This window comes from Ylistrum balloti, unplaced genomic scaffold (assembly GCF_031769215.1).
Source record: "Ylistrum balloti isolate Yb309-2 unplaced genomic scaffold, AGI_CSIRO_Ybal_v1 Utg370122, whole genome shotgun sequence".
NCBI lineage: Eukaryota > Metazoa > Mollusca > Bivalvia > Pectinida > Pectinidae > Ylistrum > Ylistrum balloti.
Genome location: NW_026782138.1, coordinates 21,757 through 42,074, shown reverse-complemented (window position 1 = coordinate 42,074; position 20,318 = coordinate 21,757). Strand labels below are relative to the sequence as shown.

General features: G+C 35.1%; 2 protein-coding genes across 2 annotated transcripts; one reads left to right on the top strand and one right to left on the bottom strand.

Moving 5' to 3' along the window:
* Window positions 1–327: 327 nt before the first annotated feature.
* LOC132550399 (sulfotransferase 2A1-like) lies at window positions 328–4,201 on the top strand. Its single transcript, XM_060214462.1, has 5 exons — window positions 328–499; window positions 1,560–1,871; window positions 2,617–2,714; window positions 2,919–3,105; window positions 4,086–4,201. The coding sequence occupies exons 1-5, from the start codon at window positions 328–330 to the stop codon at window positions 4,199–4,201; spliced, it is 885 nt and encodes a 294-aa protein (XP_060070445.1).
* Window positions 4,202–7,786: 3,585 nt separating this feature from the next.
* Window positions 7,787–19,654, bottom strand: LOC132550403 (E3 ubiquitin-protein ligase XIAP-like). Its single transcript, XM_060214465.1, has 8 exons — window positions 19,471–19,654; window positions 15,689–15,811; window positions 14,868–15,034; window positions 14,378–14,501; window positions 12,991–13,154; window positions 12,709–12,829; window positions 10,532–10,627; window positions 7,787–9,481 (listed from the first exon to the last, which is right to left on the bottom strand). Exons 1-8 carry the CDS (start codon window positions 19,652–19,654, stop codon window positions 9,462–9,464), a joined length of 999 nt encoding a protein of 332 aa, XP_060070448.1. The 3' UTR covers window positions 7,787–9,461.
* Window positions 19,655–20,318: the final 664 nt, after the last annotated feature.

Genomic DNA, 20,318 nt, shown 5'->3' with positions numbered 1-20,318 from the left:
ATTAAATCATCTATTCAGTTATGTTAAAGAAAGCAAGGAAAGGTTGCTAGCAATTTTTCACATGACTGGTTTTCAATGTGTAAATGATAACGTTTCACTGGGTTTCATACCCAAGTTATATTCGACGTCATTGTCAACAGATATTAACCAAAAGTTGAACGTTGAATTATTTAAAATAATAGCCAGCAGCTCCACATATTTTGCACTGATCACGAAAAATCTACACTCAAAGAGAACATGTTAAAATCTTTATATACAATTGTAGTAATACGATAATATCTTTCCCGTATTTAATTATCTTCCCACAGGCTATCATTATCGTTCGCCATGGAGATGGTTAAAATCGTCGATGAAGAGAATAACAAGTACACCTTTAAACGATACAAGGGTTATCCATTCATTATAGAAACTGTTGGAAATGTAAGAGACCAGCTAGCTAAAATAGCAAATCGTCACATCAAACAGGATGATGTTCTCGTTTGTGTGTTCCCCAAATCTGGTGGGTAAAATTTTGGTTTTGTAATATTTCTTATGATATTCCATGTTAAGACACTTTTACTGAAATGAAAATGAAAAGCTAAAGCTCTCTTTCAATCGATCTCAGTGGTCACCTAGTGTAGAGCGAAGTTTCATCGGTACAGCTTGATCGCTTTCTAGGTAACATCTTACAAATTTCATCGGGGGATTTTTCAAGCGGGATGTCAACATTCACTTTAACTGTTTGTCTTTAATTAAGTTACAATTTTGTTATATATTTGATAACGGATTATTCATGAAATGGAATTTTTTTGCTTCTTCTTGCTCAGTGGCAAAATATGTTTATAATACCATAAAAATCAAACATACGTTTTTAGTCTACAAAGAAGCATTCTTGAAAAAACAATTATGTGACCAACTCTTTCTAATTAAGAGGGAGGCCTCATCATGTCTGGCTTTGCACGAGGTTCTTGCCGGTGTCCTGATATTTTCTTAAATAGGTCACGGTTACTTAAATATTATATATAAACTTTATTTTACAACAATAAGAATGTAAGCGCGCGAGGGGTCTTATTGTGGGAGGAAACCGGAGTACCCGGGGAAAACCAACGTGGTCGGGCAGGTGACCTCTTACCTATTCACGTCCGTTCCGGTAATCGAACTCCGGTCGGCTAGGTGAAAGGTGAGTGCGTTACCACTGCGCCACCCGACCACCCAAATATACTTAAATATTTGTCGTTTCTGGGCGTCATTATTTTCCAAGCTGCATCGAGTCCGATATCTTTAAGATTGTAACATACTTTCTACGTTTGCTTGTTTGCCATTGACGGTAACACATATAAGGGTGACAGTTGCGAACGAATATGGCGTAGGATCACCATAGAGGCACGCACTTCGAGGAAATACCATTTATTTCCTTATAATGAATGTGGTTTTTATCCCCCGGTCACGTGATGATTTTTTACAAATCGGTAACACTGCTTCGAAAAGTAATAAAACATAATGATATGCATTGTAAGATCAATGGGCGTTATGAATATGCAAGGAACGAGGAGATCATGTTGTTTCTTGGTGTATTTAAGGTACTCATTGGCTCTACAATACAGTAATGATGTTACGATCAGGTTCTCTAAAGTACTCTGGGTCCCCTACAATGATGGAATTTCAAGATTTCAATGAAATAGAGAAGATGCAATCACCCAGGACGTTCGGCTCCCACTTGCGGTTCCGGTTTCTTCCCGAACAGATGAAGATCGGAAGAGGGAAAGTGGTCACCGTTACCAGAAATCCTAAAGATATAGTGACATCTGTATATCACATGCTACAAAACCTAGGAGATATCGGATATCAAGGAACATTTGAAGGGTTTTTGAATATTTTTCTCTCCGAAGAATGTAAGATTTATTTTAGCGTTAATATGCAACTTGTAATTCAAAAGCATTTGCATTTAGTAATGAAAAGGATTTACACCGAAAATATCCTTTGTGTCGAGGAACGGCGTCCGTCGTCGGTCTGGCAGCCGTCTTTTTTCGCATTAAATTATTTCTTCTACATAACCAAGATAATCATGATATTGGGTCAGTAGCATGGTGGGATAAAAGAATAACAATTAATAACAATCTGTGTAAATGAATTACCTTGACGCATTCTCAATGTCACATAGGTAAATTATGTTAAAAATCTTTAAACTATTACTTTCCAGTAACAAAGTGCCCTTGGGTATCAATATTGACCATGTAACATGCTGGGACGAAGGATGACGAATTTTGTACAGATTTTCACATGAATTACAAAGTCACAGGGGTCAAATGTTAAGAACGTCAAAATGTTTTCTTTCTGTAATCAATATGTCGTTGGTCAAGGTATTTTTGTATGTTTGTAACTTAACGGACAGACTTCTTTTTACGCTGCATAAGTGGTGAGCGATTCAAAGGCCCATTGGACTCTATTTCAAACATGATTTACACATCTCCTGCTTAGTGAAAAACTCAGTCCTGGTTTGAATACTGCTCCTGTTATATATTAACTTTGATTTCCCGAAATTTCTACATCCAATTAATTTCTTCTTCTGTGGGCAAGGCAGTTGTATATTTGCAAATGTACCCATTGATTTTAATTGAAATCCTACTTGTATTGTAGGTTTTATGGGTAATGGTTCCTGGTTTTCCTGGATAAAAGACATGGAAGAATGGGAACAGTCAAACTTTCTCAGTCTTTCATTTCACGATTTCAAACAGGTAAATTGGTGTGTAATCTGGTAAGATGAGTCTGATTACTTCGCCTTAAAATGTCAAAGAAGTGACATTGGAAGTGACCACATAATTCATGGACATCGACTTCCAAGCGAGCTGTGTATTGCAATCTTAAACGTGTTCAAAACAATACTTCAATATGTTTATATATATATCATCGGTTTATCTTTATGTGTGTTGACATTTCAGAATACATTTGCAAACGTCGTGAAATTGGCAAAGTTTCTAGAAGTTGATCATGATGAGGATTTCTTACGATCAGTCTCAGAAAGTATACAATTTAACAAGTTAAAAGAGAGTCACAAAATTACGACCCCGCCCAGTGACCGATGGAAAGACATTTCTGAGGATGGACGACTGCCTATATATAGGAAAGGTTTGTTGAGTTTACTTGGACTTCTTCTTAGTGCATAACAACTAACCACTAACACACAAATCGGCGGATGGGACTTAAAATGATGGCCCATGTGAGAATGTCAAACTCGCACGATAAAGATCCCTCTGTTTTTGTTTTTGTTTTTTAATGAGAGCAAGCGTGATAACGCCTGTCCAGACGTTAGGCTTAGATTAGCAATAAGGATTATTTCTAAAGTAATTTTGACGAACTTCCCAAATACTATTAACATATCGAAATTTACTGAGTGTAGGATCTCCTTCCTTATCCTCTCTGTCCTTAACCGGTCCTTTTGCTGCGATGTGCTTAGTTAGTGGTAGGCTAGGGCTATAATGTTACCAAGTGGTTGTCTTCAAAGTTATAGTTTAAGGACAGGTCAAATAGTATAGACGGCCCCTATCTGCCTCATCTATGTATCCCACTCAATCCAATTACTTCATACTTTTCCCTCTCTGCTCTTTTTCATGTCCTTCCTCGTCCACTGAAAGGCCGAAAGGTCATGATAGTGGACTTAAACTATAAATAAATCATAATATTAGTTTCGGGTTTGGCGCCATCTTTACGCTTGGAAACACTTCAGTTTTTACGAAAACATTAACGTTGTCTTGAAAAAAATTCAATTTGTATGATGCGGCTTAATTCATTATTTAGCTATACTTCATCTAATTCTAAACCTGCAGTGTAAAACACTATTCACTTATCTGTCTTATACAGTCTTTGAGATATATCTATGTCAAGTATTATGTATTTTGCTTTACAGATCTCTCTGTGAAAGTAAGGAATATTAGTGTTCTAACCAATATAATGTACAATTGTTTCTTTTTTCAGTGTAGACCAGTACATATATTATATCACATTTTATTTACTATACATTGAAAGAAGGAAACATCTAGCCCAAGTTTAACTTAGAAAGGATATATCGTAGGTTTTATATATATCTGATGGCACTATTTACTTTTCAGGAGAAGTTGGAGACTGGAAAGAAATGTTCACGGTTGCCCAAAGCGAAAATTTTAATAAAATTTTTAAGAAAAAGGTAGAAGAGATGGGTCTAAAAATCAAAGCTAGCTGCGAATGAATTGTATGATAGATACCTCTCAGAACCACGTATACGGCTATCACGAAGCGGATTTCCCAATAACAGGTTTAATATCGGGCCTATTGTATACATACACTTTATTTATTACTGAATATTGTAGCTTGCATTAAGTCTTGTTAATATTCTTAAAACAATTTCTTGTATTTTGATATTTTTGGTTGTTTTTTTTAGTAATTTCAGTTGACATAATCAAATATGTGTTAAATATGGCCGAGTTTTTGTTTTTGTTTTTTTTTTATCTAGAGAACTAAGAAATGAACAGAACGAGAACTGGAACAGTGTATTTTTTTTTGTGCGTTAATTTTGACCCGAAATCTTTAAGTCAGACTCTGGGAACAGCCAGTCTAACCCCATAGCAGCCTTAAATCCATACCGCAGATGTTTATAAAGTAAAGTACATATGCACCGACATCTTTCAATACTTGCACGAAAATCTTACTATTTTAAAACCCAACGCATCCGCCGGGTGCCACCGTCAAGCTAAAAAGCGATAACCTGTTCCTAATTCATCACCGATAAGAAGCAGAACCTGAATTTTGTGGAAATGATTTATTGACTTGATAAGTATTTTGGGTCATACGACATTGACAGTAATTGAATAATGTCGCCGTGCTTAAGGTAGCACATCCTTGCTTCCCAGGCAGGATTGTCTTTACGGCTGCTAATGCATGACGATGTCCAATGACAAATGTACCAGATGCCAGTAACCCCTACCCTCTACCTTCTACTCCCTATATTTACATCCTACCCTCTACCTTCTATCCCTACCCTTTACCTCCTACCATCTACCCTCTACCTTCTACCCCCTATATCTACATCCTACCCTCTACTCTACCTCCTATCATCTACCCTCTACCTTCTATCCCTACCCTTTACCTCCTACCATCTACCCCCAACTTTCTACATCCTACCCTCTACTCTACTTCCTACCATATACCCCCTACCTCTACCTTCTACCCCTACCCTCTACCTCAAACCATCTACCCTCTGCCTTACTCCTTCCCTCCACACCTCTACTTCCTCCCATCTACCCTCTTCTCTCAACCCCCTACCCTCTACCTCCAACCTCCTACCCTCTAGCTTCTACCCCTTACTCTCTACACACAACAGGATATTTTATAGTGCTAAACAGGTGAGCGTTATTTGATGTACAATCAAAACTCTCACAATGCAAAACAAGTTTGAATCATGTCACATGCTTGAGAAATTTATGGTAGGGAAGTAAGTTTTTTACCTCTCTAACGATCATAAACATGTAAGAATGGTGATAATGACTTTTAAGTGCTTTTGTGAGAACTCAGGTGGCCCAAACATAAATTCGAGAGGGTTACAAGAAACGCACATTATTTTAGTCCTGCCTAATGATATTCAGCGACTGAAAAGGTACATGCTTATACATATTGTTTACATAGTGTCAGCTGATATACCGGTGTTCCAATGTGCAGCCCAAAGTCTTGTAGGATGTTGTGTTATCTGTTTGTCCTTGGTCTGGTTAATTCTTACCTCACAAGATGAAGGTCGTGATATCATATGATTGTGTCCGTGTTATAGGTTGGTGACATTTGTACCCCTGGTATTTACAACAAAAAGTTGCAATTCATAATATTTGATGAGGAAAATGATTAGAATTAATATAGTAATAAAGTGTGTAAAGAATATAACACTAGTACCTGTTTCATATATTTGGGAAATGACTGGTTCCTATTTCAAATGGGACACAAAAACCACCAAAATTAATTTGCTGATATTTAACATTTCCATTCAACTTTTGCACTGCCATTTTCCTTTCTATACCCTTGATTGGCAATGCCTGGCCTTCGATATTGTGGTGTACCTCCAACAAGTGTTTAATGTGTATTTTTTGTTTCTATATATATATATTTACATGGATCAGTAATGATGGTATTGTAAAACTATATAAAAAGATTATCAAAAGATGTTAAACATATTCGACTCTTGTGACCTTAAAATTATTTGAGAAAAAAGTGAGATCTCTACATACTAGCTATCTGCTGGCATAGTAACTGGGACTTCTGGAACTTGAAAAAATATATCTATTTTAAATATATTTGACACTCATGACCTTAAAAACAGGTCACAGTCAGCCATTTTTATCGAGTAATTTTAGAGCAATTCATCCCAGTTAATTTTAAAACATGTAAATATCAGTATCCTTGGTCTTCTCAAACTTCAAACATCAGATGCTAATTCTTTTAAGCTTTTAACATATTTGACCACTGACCTTGAAAACAAGTCAAGCCCATTTATATCAGAAAAATTCACTGCACTTCATATCAGATACCTGCTATCAATATATTAGGACACTTCAGTTTTCTGTAACTTCACAAGAATATTCTCAAGCATGACTTAACATATTCAATCAAACTGACCAATAAAATACATGTAGGTGAAGGTCATTTATATTAGGGAACTTTGTAACACTCTTTTGTATCTACTGCCCAAATATCAGCTTAAATTGGTTCTTTTGGAATTTAAGGTGAAGAATCGTCAAAGAATTTTACATATTTGACCCCTTTGAAAATGAAAATATATCAAACTCATTAGTATGATCAAATTTTATAAGATTATATCCTTGGTACCAACTGTAAAAATGTAAGGACTCTGGAACATGAGAAGATTAAGTTATATATAATTTTATTTTTTATATTTATATATATATTTGAACATTTGTACTTGAGCATTGGTAAAGGTAATGAAAGGCAATTGGAAGATGGATTCGTCACTAAACCATAAACTCAGTCACTTCCTAACTGCCATTAAAGGTAAAAAAACACGTAGTCAGACACAATTCAATAACTTTTTATTGCAAAATTGTGTAAATACATTTGTGTTCCCCATTTTTTATACCATGTTGCATTGCTCATGCATAGAGAGAAAAAACAAATAACAAAATCACCTCTTAAACCTAACATAACAAAACAATCTGACATCATATCTTATTATCTTCATTGTCAGTAAATGGCACAATGGTATACTAACAATCGACTGGAAATCATCATTATAGACGCTGACTCATCAACGAGAGAGAGGGAGATACTCTATTGATTTGCAAGAGATACAAGGAATTAATGGTGCACTACATTCACTGTACATATTTAAATTTCCAAAACCTATAAAAGCATCATGTCTGCATAATAAATCTTGATTACATTAAATTTGATATCATGCTTAATTCATTTTAGTATTGGTATTAGTGTTTATAACCATCAAGACAAAAAAGGTTATTAAAACTCATTTACTTGCTGTTCAAAAAGCCATGGGTTTAATAAATATTTCAATTTGACACTATTGCAATGAATGTTATCCCCACAATAAAAAGAGGAGATGAAAGTCATTTCAGGAACCATAACTCCTTGACTGTTGCAGTTTTTTCCTTTCTCTCATACACTTGTACTCTTAAATGGATAGAGTACATACAAAAAACAGATAACAATGGACAAAATGATGACTTTGAAAACTTAATGAAATACAGAATACACATAAAGGATGAAACTATTATGCAAAAACTTAAAAAGATGTAAAATAATGATCACATATGCTCTATCACACAAAGAAAATGTATATGGATATAATTAAAATGATAAATATTAGTGCCAATTTGGTTTAATTAAACAAAAATATGTATGTGTATATATATAATACAGACAACCAACTTATACACAGTACCAAATAATCATACAAACCTGTAAAATAGCAAGGGAGATAATTCTTAATGACTGGGTTCACAGAAAATGATTAAATAGAAACGTACAATCATATTTATAAAGGTAAAAATAAGAAAAACTCTTTAACAAATGCAACTAAAGCTTGTCAACCTCACTGGCAGCAGCTATTACAGAACTGTCAGGCCCCTGTGGGGTGGGGAACATATAATTTACTATTTTGGTTCATCTTAGCCAGGGAAGGTTTCTGCAAAATTTCAATGAAATCAGTTCAGAGTTTTTTGAGAAGAAGCTGAAAAAAGTTAAATTGTTTCGGACACATGATGCCAGAGGTGATTGCAATAGGTCATCATGAGAATTTGTCTATGGTGACCACAAAATTAAGCAGCATTTAAAAACTTTTCCAAAGACAGTTTTGATGTACAATAAAAACATGGTAAGATTTTAAAAATAAAAATGCAAATTGCCATAATATCAACTTTCGATATCTATAGGACCTGAGTATCACTGTTCCTTGTAAGGAGATTTCAGAATCAAAAATTTCTATAAATGTTAACAACCTGCAGGTTTGACTTTTTGATTTGGGACATATTGCAACGGGACAGATATGGGCATCTCTACACTCAGGTATACAAAATGAAAGGACCATTTCAACTGTTCTTATAAGCAAATATTCAATCAATTGGATTCAGAATGATCTGGAGAAATACTGCATCACCTCCCATCCAGAAAGGAAGTTACCTCCCCGAGTTGAGGTAACACCATAGGCAAGATACACTTTCATTTCACACAATTAGTATGTATACACAGTCAATGGTGAACTGGTCTCTCAAACCTATCAAGCTCAGCTCAGATTACAGGAGAAATAGAGAATTAATGGTTAGTTTCTTAAAAATATCAGCTGTATACGGCAAGAGTTAAGAAAACAAATGTGGTAAGCAATATAGTTCCAAACTACAAGATTTTTTTTGCAAATAATCTACTTTTTCTTTTAGATTCAAACAGTAATTTCTCAATATCTGACTACACTCAGCCACAACATTAGCAAAATGTATATTGTCTAGGTTGTCTACATATTCAAGCATCAGGTAAAGGGAAGTAACTGACAGACAAAAAAATGGACACTGCACCGTCATGATTACTGTAAAATAATGATGATACTACAGCACTAATAAGACAGGTTCTAGACAATATCGATATCACATCCTGTACCTCAATTGTTTTTATCACCTTCTCAAACTTTAAAAGTTTATAATGACCCCAAAATCATACCTGACAGATCCTTAATTATCTCCAATAATGAAATACAGTGTATGTGATACCAAAAGCTTATAAAAAAAACAAAAAACAAAAAAACAAAGATTGCCATCTTGCAGTGCTCATGAGGAAATTCTACCCGAGCAGCCCATTTTGACATGGTGTGCCATTGCATCTAGGACAGACCTTTGTTGTAGAGGCACACCTCGTGCACAGGCCAATGTGACAGCAGGGCAGCAACATAGTGACCACAGGCAGCTGAAAACAACTGCTACACAGAAATCCACGATTCATTTCATTCATCTCATCATCTCATCATCTGTGGATAACAAATATCTATATGACAACTGTAGATAACAAATATCTATATGACAACTGTAGAAAACAAATCTCTTTATGAATCACTCTCACTGATAAACAACTTCCACAAAGTGCTCCATAATACATCCACGACATCCACCGTGGGTAACCCAATCTCTGAATCAAATTCTAACACCACAATTATAACAAACTAACCTAAGTTGAAAAATATATCATTTCAATTTGGATTCAACTTATCTCATTATAAATTATGTAGTTTTTCAATAGGAACAGTATATAAATATCAAATATTATTCTTAGAATAAAACATACAACTGCGCAACATTAAATTTTGAAAAAATACAAAATTTCCGGAAATATGGGGCTAGTGCACCCCTCAATCAAAATTTTGACATTCTTTTCATCAATTTTTATATCATTCAGTTGCCACTGATGATTCCAAATTTTGCCCTTTAACATCACTAGTAAGTCCTAGAGAAACAACTGTATAGTGCTGTTTAAATATGTATTTACCAATAATATATCTAATTCCTATCACAGATTTGTATCTATAGGTGCTTTTCAATTGCATGTCTTTTTTATACATTAAACTCCAATTTCAAGAAATACAAAAAATGTACAACACAATATGGATAGCAATAAATTACCCTAAACTTGAAAGAAAATGCTTCAGTTTACCTACCAGATACACTTGACAAAAACAGGGCAAAACTTAGAAGTGTTTTGTTCCACGTTCACAAAGTGCTAAAAGCTCAACAACATGTTAAAAGAATGAATCAAGCTATGGTAAGAAGCAAAGTCATAAGATATAAAAACATTGCAATGAAAGTATAACTGGCTCCCCACCCAATTACTTACCTCCCTTCAATTGGACATTAACATCTGGCTTGTCTGCACAAATTTACCAGAATACAACTATGAATTGATCTTTACCCTGTGTAGAAAATGTTTTCTGAAGTTGAAAACTAAATAAAGAACAAGATTTCCTGCACTTCTGTCAACACTCTACAACATACAAATATATCATATATTGATGCTGACTACTTACAGGAAGGCAGATCATAGTCCTCCTCCACAATTTTGTCACCACCTTCCATATCTGAGATCAGCTCAAGCAGGTCACCAACTTTAATGTCTTTATCTCCTTTCAATATATAATAATCAAATTAAACATGATAGAAGCCTTTTTCAACACACCCTAAATAATCAATTTAAAACAAAAATATACAAAAATCTCACGAATTCCCCTAAATGTATAGATGCTTACCAATTGTGATTGTCCAGCGTTCACAAGTATTGAAACAGAAACCTAAACTGGGTGGGATTTCAATCATTTCATTGCAAATTTTCTGTGACTATGACAAGTTTTTTTGTTTTGTTTTATCTTAATGATAAAATTTTCTGCTTTTAAAGACTCTTGTTTTGAATTTTTTATAATGTTTCAAAGAAAATTTAGAATTTTTCTAAGCTTTGGTGAGGGCTGAGTCACAGGTTTTACCAGATTTTGTGATTGAGCTGAAATAAACATTCTACTTTGTTTAGGCCATTTGGGGATATTATCATCTATCTTGGGTAAATTAAATAACTGGCATTGTGAAAAATGTAACCCAATTAATTCATAGGATACAGAATAGATTACAACAGTAACTATAAGTATAAACAAATGGAAGCCAGTCATTCAAAGCTTGCTATGGGAGGTTTACAAAGTCAAAAAAAAAGACACAACATTCATTTAGACGATCTTCCCACATTGAACAACATACCACTTCCTTGACTGACAGCTGCGTTTACAGTATAAATGGACGAAACACCTGTGTGGAGCGACATGCCAGGTCAATCAACATAAGCATTAAACGGGGACAAAGAAGTCAGTGTTTATGGTACAGGGCATGATAAACAACAAAAATTGCAGTGACACTAGCAGCTTATGTGACGGCACAAAAATAGCCCTTCTAGTACACTTGCCTGAAATTTGTCCCCTACCAAAATGCGACATCTCGAGTGTTTTTGTAGCATACATGTGCAGGGAGGGAACAAAGTCGTGGGGAAATGAAGAAAGTATAAAAAAAGTTTGGCTGAAGAGGGGTGTTAATACCACTGACAAGCAACTGCTGGTGTTGGACCCGTTACAGGGGCATTTAACAGAGGATGTTAAAAAGCTAGTATGCCAGAAGTAAAAACAGCGACCGATGTGTTATTTCTGTGGTTGATACGCATGTGCCTGATTAAACAAGCTAACAGAGAGTGAAAGTGATGACAGCGAGAACAGTAATTCATACAGAAGTCCCGGAAGTTGATCTCATCCTTAGTTCTGTAGAAACAAAAATAGACATGTGTTTTTCACTTTTGGGATATGATTGCCCATTGTATGTTTAGATTTTCCTGTTTCATATTCATATGTCTATATGTGGATATTTGGCACAAGGTAAGTTTTGTGATGTTAGTTGGGGAAAATCACTGAGAAAAGGGGTTGGGTTTTTTATTACAATAAATATGGTAAGAAAAAGCTCAAGTTAAATTGGAAATTCAAACAAAAATTCTGAATGATCACAATACTAGACAATTTCTTGATGATTTTTTGCATCAAAAGCAAACATACAGCTAACTTAAAGAACCAGTAGAGGATAGGAGATCCAAAGCTAATAACATACAAGAAATGGCAATTGCTGTAGGTTTCACAAGTGTTTATGACAAGCCCAAATAAATATGACATAAAAACTGTCTGACAATTAAGGATTGAAAAAAAAACTTAATGAGTTTTTAGATATTAAAATGATAGTCCAACTTAAATGAAATTACACGAAAATAAATGACACTTTAACTATGGTACTATGGAATTGAACTGACATATTGTAATTCAAACAATTTTTTTCACATCATCCATTTATTCTATTCTAATCAGTTCCTCTCAACCCCCTCTCCCTTATTATATGCAATCTCATTTTATGACAACAATATCTTTGTACTCCTAAATATTTATCAAACCTTCTAAAATAATTATCTACTAGCAATCTATCACTACAGATACCGGTGACCTCAAGTTCATGTATTACATCATCAACACAAGTTTTATAGGTAGCAATATTTTATGAACCTCTATTTGTTTGTATTATACTAACTTTCTTCAAATAAAATTGATTTAATATTGAAAGCATCAATTAGATGAATAGTGTTTTGGAAAAGATTTTTCAAAACGATACTGGAGAAGCTATTTTCTGCACTGACTTTTGCTGGCTCTGTGCTGGTTGATAGCTGCCATGATGACCTCAGATGAATATTTCATGGATCGCAAGATGCTCGCTGGAGTAAACCGAGTCATAGAAACAATAGAAACAGGCAGATCCATCTATAAACAAATAACAATCTGATTAGAAAGAAAGAAAGAAAAAGAAAGAAAGGTGTTAATTACATGAGCATACCCACCCCACAAGAAACTACCACCACACAATATTAAACTTATTACTTGTAACTCTGACCGCAGTTCAATTAAAATCAATTTATACTCACATCCTCTGTTTCTTCAAAGTTTTCCACAAAGTTGATTCCTTTCATCCTAATCAGATACTTGCAGGATGGAGATGAACATGCATGATCTGCCCATGGTTCAGCATGGGGCGGCAAGCAACAAAAACTTATACCACAATCATGGCATGTAACAGTGGCTCCCTCTCCTGGTAGATATAGAAATATTAACTTTGGAACAATTCTGTACTTACTATACAACATCACCACCTAGAGTTTATACCTGACGACCTTCCTTAACTTTCTAAATAAAAAACCTATTACTTCAGTCATAAGCCAGAAATATTTCATCATTAACTTTGGTTTTTACCTTTATTTATGGAACATGGGTCTGAGTACACTAATGAGGTCCAATGAGTCTACCTCATTCATCTAATACTCAATACTATTTACAAGGATTTTACAATTGTGACATACAAAGCTGGTCAATGGCCTGTGATTTCAAAAATGGATCAAGGATACATGCTTTTCCAATAACTGCTGGATTTTTTCCTAAGGAAGGCGCATGTCATATTTCTGTGAAATGATTTGGTCATCTGACCCTGTGACCTTATTTCAACCATGTGGTCATGAAAGTCATTCAGTGAAACAAACTTTGTTCCCTTTCATCCCAGCATGCTACAAGCCAAATATCATAGGCTGGAGTCTCTTGGTAAATGAGAAGAAGTTGTTAAAAGATTTTCACACATTTGATCCCTGTGACCTTGAAAATGTGCTGAGGTCATTCAATTGAACAATGTTGGTAGCCCTAATACTATATGCTACAAGCCAAATATCGTGACCCTGGTACTCATGGTCATTGAGTATTTGCTTAAAGTTGATGCTGCTCACAAGATCTTCAGGCATGTGAGCTAATCTCAAGACATTTCTTTCAGAAAATAATTAAAGTTTTTATGTCCATCATCAACTTTGACCTTATGTAGGGAACTACATTAGTGACACAGTTATTTCAGATACATGTATAGTTTATCTAAACTCAGCAAACTGAATATAGTACATGCATGTAGGTTATTTTGATCAGTCTACCTGGAAAATTGAATTCCCAGTAAACCATACCTGATGGTTGAGAAGATCCAAATCCAATGTAAACAGATAAACAAATGAGAAGTGACTAATGCATGTATTATCCAAATACCTGGCATACATAGATCAGCTCTCTTCTCTAGAATCAGATACTTGGTAGAGCTGGTTAGGTAAAGCAGCAATATAGCAGACAATACACTGAACTGGCATCATATTCACTTAAGCAAAATAACATTTAACTGAATATAGGAAGTAAGCCCCAGGAAGGATGAAGAACAGAGTATAATCTCAGCCATTCCTCCATATGTAGATCTACATCTCTCTTCTGTCTATGGTACATTGTACTTACCTGTGTAAAATAAACCTGCTCCAGCCAATTCCTCTGGTCTCTGTGTCACTTGGTCTACAGGCCAATTAGGGTTGTCATATGTTCCTATCCTGCTAGTGATTTCCATGTACTCTGGTCGAGTTACCTGCAAAAAAAGAAAAGAAAATTGGCTCATATTGCTATGAGGAAGAATAGGCATTCATATCCCCTCATATTTTCAGTGAATCATAACGTATGGACAAGATAGTAAATTTGATTTCAATGTGACCTTGACATTCAGGGTAATTGATTGAAAAAAATTTAAGTCACACCATCTTACCGTCTACGTACATCCATTCAATTTAATCAATCTACCATTTCTAAATGAAGTTATTATCCAGTTAGCATTGTAGTTCTGAACTATCATTCGATTCAAATACAAAAAATATTTTGAAAGGTTCAAAGTAAAATGTTTGGACTCTTGAATATTCATATATAATTTTAATTGAAATGAAAATAAAACGGTTAATACATTCATGGTCAATTCTTCCTGGACCCTAGTTATGTAAGCCTGGCCCTTCTGATCTCGAAGATAACTACAAGCAGGACTGTGTTTGGCATGCTCCTTCCAAGGATCATCATTCCTTTTCCATCGACACAAGCTTATCTTGCATGTATTGCAGTGGAAAATGCCATCACCTTCAAACAATTAAAAGTTTGTGGTATTATAAATGTATAAAGTATGCTGTATTTATCCTGCAGAAAGTTCAGAGAGCCATCACTCCATACACATTCTGACCAGAAAAAGGGGGGAATGATATTGTACTGCTGGACGATAAAACAGCATTCATTGTATTTCTACTCAACAGCAATAGATATAAGTGACTTTATTACACAGAATTGGTGACTTTATTACCCAGCATTATTGATTTCATTACCCGGCATTGGTGACATCATTATCCAGCATTGGTGACATCATTACCCGGCATTGGTGACATCATTATCCAGCATTGGTGAAGTCATTACCCGGCATTGGTGACATCATTATCCAGCATTGGTGAAGTCATTACCCAGCATTGGTGACATCATTACCCGACATTGGTGACATCATTACCCAGCATTGTTGACTTCATTACCAAGCATTTGTGCCTTCATTACCTATTGGGGCTGTGATTGGCTTAATTTTTCTTATTGTTTTAGTTGTGATGTCGTAACAACATGGTACCATATTCAAAAGTACCAAAGTTAGGTGATAAACAGAATCTTACACTCTTTCCACTATAAGACCTTCTATTTTTGTTACTGACTGATAATACAAATCAACTTAAATTACTTATTTATATTCTTAATCACATATAAATGAAAGTCCTGCCACTGCCATTTCATCAAGGTCTGGTATGTTGCTTGGATCTTCAACAGCAAGATAGGACTGGCTATTGAGTGACTGCTGTGTGTTGTCTGGCACCATCTCCTCAGCTATAAAGGAAGAAGAAGATCAGCCATATTCTTTAAAATACATTTCCACTCACAAGAATATCATATTTGATAGCATGAGACCAATGGACCTTAATGGTCATCTGACCAAAATACACAGAGAATTTAGCTGTGCTCTTCACAAAATACAAGACAGAAAAAATATTGTGAAAAATTCAACAATCTTTTGGAAATGATTGCCCTCTCCCAAATATGTTTCAGGCCAAATTAGGGTGAAAATTGTTACAATATATGAGCGGCAAACAAGAGGCTCATGTGCCTTAAGGTTAATCTGACTTTAAAGACCTATATATGAAAGAGGCATAAATAAATTAAAAATAAATTGCTCAACAACTCATTTTTATAACTTGATAGTGTGATGCTATAGTGTGAATATGAATTTTAACAATTATGAGGAGACTTTGTTGGGGTAGTGCTATGGTGCTATGGTAAATTCTGATTTAAGCTGATCATAATATGACCAGTATCTAGTTGACCGGGAAGAACCTGGTAAATTGCTTACATTTACTGCAGGACATATAAAATAAGATGCCCAAGAATTTTGAATGAGACAAACAATTTCTGAAGTAATTTCCCTCTTGGGTCTCAACCTTGCTGTTAAACAGAAATCAGATTCACTATTCGTAAAAATTTGCTTCAGACCAAACATGGACAATATCCTTGTATGGAAGAAGAATTTTTAGATTACTTCAAACACATTTGATTTTAAAAAATAATTGGACACAAGTTATGACAACCTAAACATGTCATTTAAATTAATGTGAAAGCATTTAAATTATTGACAATGTATATGATGTTAAACAAATATTTTCAAGTAAAAACAAAAAAGAAAAGGAACATTAATATGATTGACTATACAATAATCGTAACATTGGTTATACCATTGGTTTACCAGTACCCACAGATTGACTATACAATAATCATAACATTGTTTATACCATTGGTTCTACCAGTACCCACAGATTGACTATACAATAATCATAACATTGTTTATACCATTGGTTCTACCAGTACCCACAGATTGACTATACAATAATCATAACATTGTTTATACCATTGGTTATACCAGTACCCACAGATTGACTATACAATAATCATAACATTGTTTATACCATTGGTTCTACCAGTACCCACAGATTGACTATACAATAATCATAACATTGTTTATACCATTGGTTCTACCAGTACCCACGGATTGACAATACAATAATCGTAACATTGGTTATACCATTGGTTTACCAGTACCCACAGATTGACTATACAATAATCGTAACATTGTTTATACCATTGGTTCTACCAGTACCCACGGATTGACTATACAATAATCGTAACATTGTTTATACCATTGGTTCTACCAGTACCCACGGATTGACTATACAATAATCGTAACATTGTTTATACCATTGGTTCTACCAGTACCCACGGATTGACAATACAATAATCGTAACATTGGTTATACCATTGGTTTACCAGTACCCACAGATTGACTATACAATAATCGTAACATTGTTTATACCATTGGTTCTACCAGTACCCACGGATTGACTATACAATAATCGTAACATTGTTTATACCATTGGTTCTACCAGTACCCACGGATTGACTATACAATAATCGTAACATTGTTTATACCATTGGTTATACCAGTACCCACAGATTGACAATACAATAATCGTAACATTGGTTATACCATTGGTTTACCAGTACCCACAGATTGACTATACAATAATCATAACATTGTTTATACCATTGGTTCTACCAGTACCCACGGATTGACAATACAATAATCGTAACATTGGTTATACCATTGGTTTACCAGTACCCACAGATTGACTATACAATAATCGTAACATTGTTTATAACCATTGGTTCTACCAGTACCCACGGATTGACTATACAATAATCGTGACATTGTTTATACCATTGGTTCTACCAGTACCCACGGATTGACTATACAATAATCGTAACATTGTTTATACCATTGGTTCTACCAGTACCCACGGATTGACTATACAATAATCGTAACATTGTTTATACCATTGGTTCTACCAGTACCCACAGATTGACTATACAATAATCGTAACATTGTTTATACCACTGGTTATACCAGTACCCACAGATTGACTATACAATAATCGTAACATTGTTTATACCACTGATTCTACCAGTACCCACAGATTGACTATACAATAATCGTAACATTGTTTATACCATTGGTTCTACCAGTACCCACAGATTGACTATACAATAATAGTAACATTGTTTATACCATTGGTTCTACCAGTACCCACAGATTGACTATACAATAATCGTAACTTTGTTTATACCACTGGTTATACCAGTACCCACAGATTGACTATACAATAATCGTAACATTGTTTATACCACTGGTTCTACCAGTACCCACAGATTGACTATACAATAATCGTAACATTGGTTATACCAATGGTTATACCAGTACCCACAGTTTGTATTACATGTACGTGTTGTTACATTTACAATCTAAGTTACATAAATAGTGTCTGACAGATATCATCGTTAAATTGTTACATTAGATAATGTTATTGAAAATGACCAGATTTCATTTGTTATATAATCTTGTACGTATAAACATATATCATTGTTATCATTAAAACTTTTTTTTTATTCGTTCAAGACACATGTTATTATATATTGATCACTAATAGAATCTTTCACACCCTTTGGGGTGAGACAGGGGGATCTCAACCCAAGGGGGGGGTTATTAAGTAAGCCTCGTGTTTGACAGCTTAATAATCCACCCGAGGGTTGAGATCCCCGTCTCATCCCAAAGGGGGTGAATGATTATTTTTCTCTTACCCTGTTCCACCGCTGATTGTAAATACGAAATAGAATGTTTGTAAACAAAAACTCATAGACAACGTATGAATATAGTGATGAGGCCGTCTCAGCCGTGTCACGCTTAATTGTGATATCCCGCACAAAAATGTAATTCCCAGTAACGGTACAGTAAAACATAAAAAGGCATAATATTACTAAAACAATTTTAATGTGAAAGTATGGATGAGATAACTTCAATATATACACAAAATCAACACATATTATTAAATCGTTATTTTACAATGACGTCATTTACATGTCAAGTTCCACTTACGGGTCAAGATAGTGACGTCACATTATTGTTGAGAACGCACAAGGAGCGCGTGTAGCTTGTCTCAACCCTAGGGTGAGATCGAGAAATCTCAAACCGTTAAAAACTATCCCTGTCCAGGGTAAGAGAATAAATTATCTACATGTATAGGGTTTTAATTACATTTAGTCCACATTCACATAAATATAGTCCTGCTACAATCATCGTTATCAGCACCATCGCACATCAATATCAGCACCTTCACATTAACAGCAGCAAGCCATGATCACACACATTAGTATCAACAACATATCACACCTCATAGAAAGGCAACAGTCATCATTATCATCAGCATAATCCCAGTACATCACCATCAGCATCTCTGCATATCAATTTCATCACAGACCACCATCAGAAACATCAAAACTTCTAGAAAGATAGCCAACATAATTAACTTTAGCATCATCATTAGAAATCAGCAACATCATCCACTCAACATCAGCATAATCACACCCCAACATCAGACACATACCAACATCGCCAGCATCACACCCCAACATCAGACACATACCAACATCACCAGCATCACACCCCAACATCAGACACATACCAACATCACCAGCATCACACCCCAACATCAGACACATACCAACATCACCAGCATCACACCCCAACATCAGACACATACCAACATCACCAGCATCATACCCCAACATCAGACATATACCAACATCACCAGCATCACAAGTTTTAGAGAAACGACAATCATACTTATGTTAGAACACACTCACAAAGATCAGCAACATTACACCTCTTCAAAGACAATAATCATCATCAATATTTTCATCATCAGATGTTAACATGCCCCAATTATCAACACCACTTTTACACTAGTAGTAAAGCAGTAGCCATCATCATTCTTCTACTTTATCACTTTCAGGCAAGCTGCACTTAACATCACAATCACCATACATAGGCATGCTGCACTTAACATCACAATCACCATACATAGGCATGCTGCACTTAACATCACAATCACCATACATAGGCATGCTGCACTTAACATCACAATCACCATATATAGGCAAGCTGCACTTAAAACCACCTTCATCATACATAAGCATGCTGCACATAACATCACCATCATCATACATAGGCATGCTGCACTTAACACCACCATCACCATATATAGGCAAGCTGCACTTAAAACCACCTTCATCATACATAGGCATGCTGCACTTAACACCACCATCACCATACATAGGCATGCTGCACTTAACACCACCATCACCATTTATAGGCAAGCTGCACTTAAAACCACCTTCATCATACATAAGTATGCTGCACATAACATCACCATCATCATACATAGGCATGCTG

Bases quoted from the DNA above. Each gene is read 5' to 3' on its own strand.
- LOC132550399 (XM_060214462.1), top strand. From the start codon at position 328: ATGGAGATGGTTAAAATCGTCGATGAAGAGAATAACAAGTACACCTTT. The intron at 1,872-2,616 runs GTAAGATTTATT...CTTGTATTGTAG, and splicing joins TATTTTTCTCTCCGAAGAAT to GTTTTATGGGTAATGGTTCC. The intron at 3,106-4,085 runs GTTTGTTGAGTT...TTTACTTTTCAG, and splicing joins ACTGCCTATATATAGGAAAG to GAGAAGTTGGAGACTGGAAA.
- LOC132550403 (XM_060214465.1), bottom strand. From the start codon at position 19,654: ATGTTGGGGTATGATGCTGGTGATGTTGGTATGTGTCTGATGTTGGGG. The intron at 13,155-14,377 runs GTAAGTACAATG...TATATCTACCAG, and splicing joins AGCAGGTTTATTTTACACAG to GAGAGGGAGCCACTGTTACA. The intron at 9,482-10,531 runs GTAAGTAGTCAG...TGTTATCCACAG, and splicing joins GGACTATGATCTGCCTTCCT to ATGATGAGATGATGAGATGA.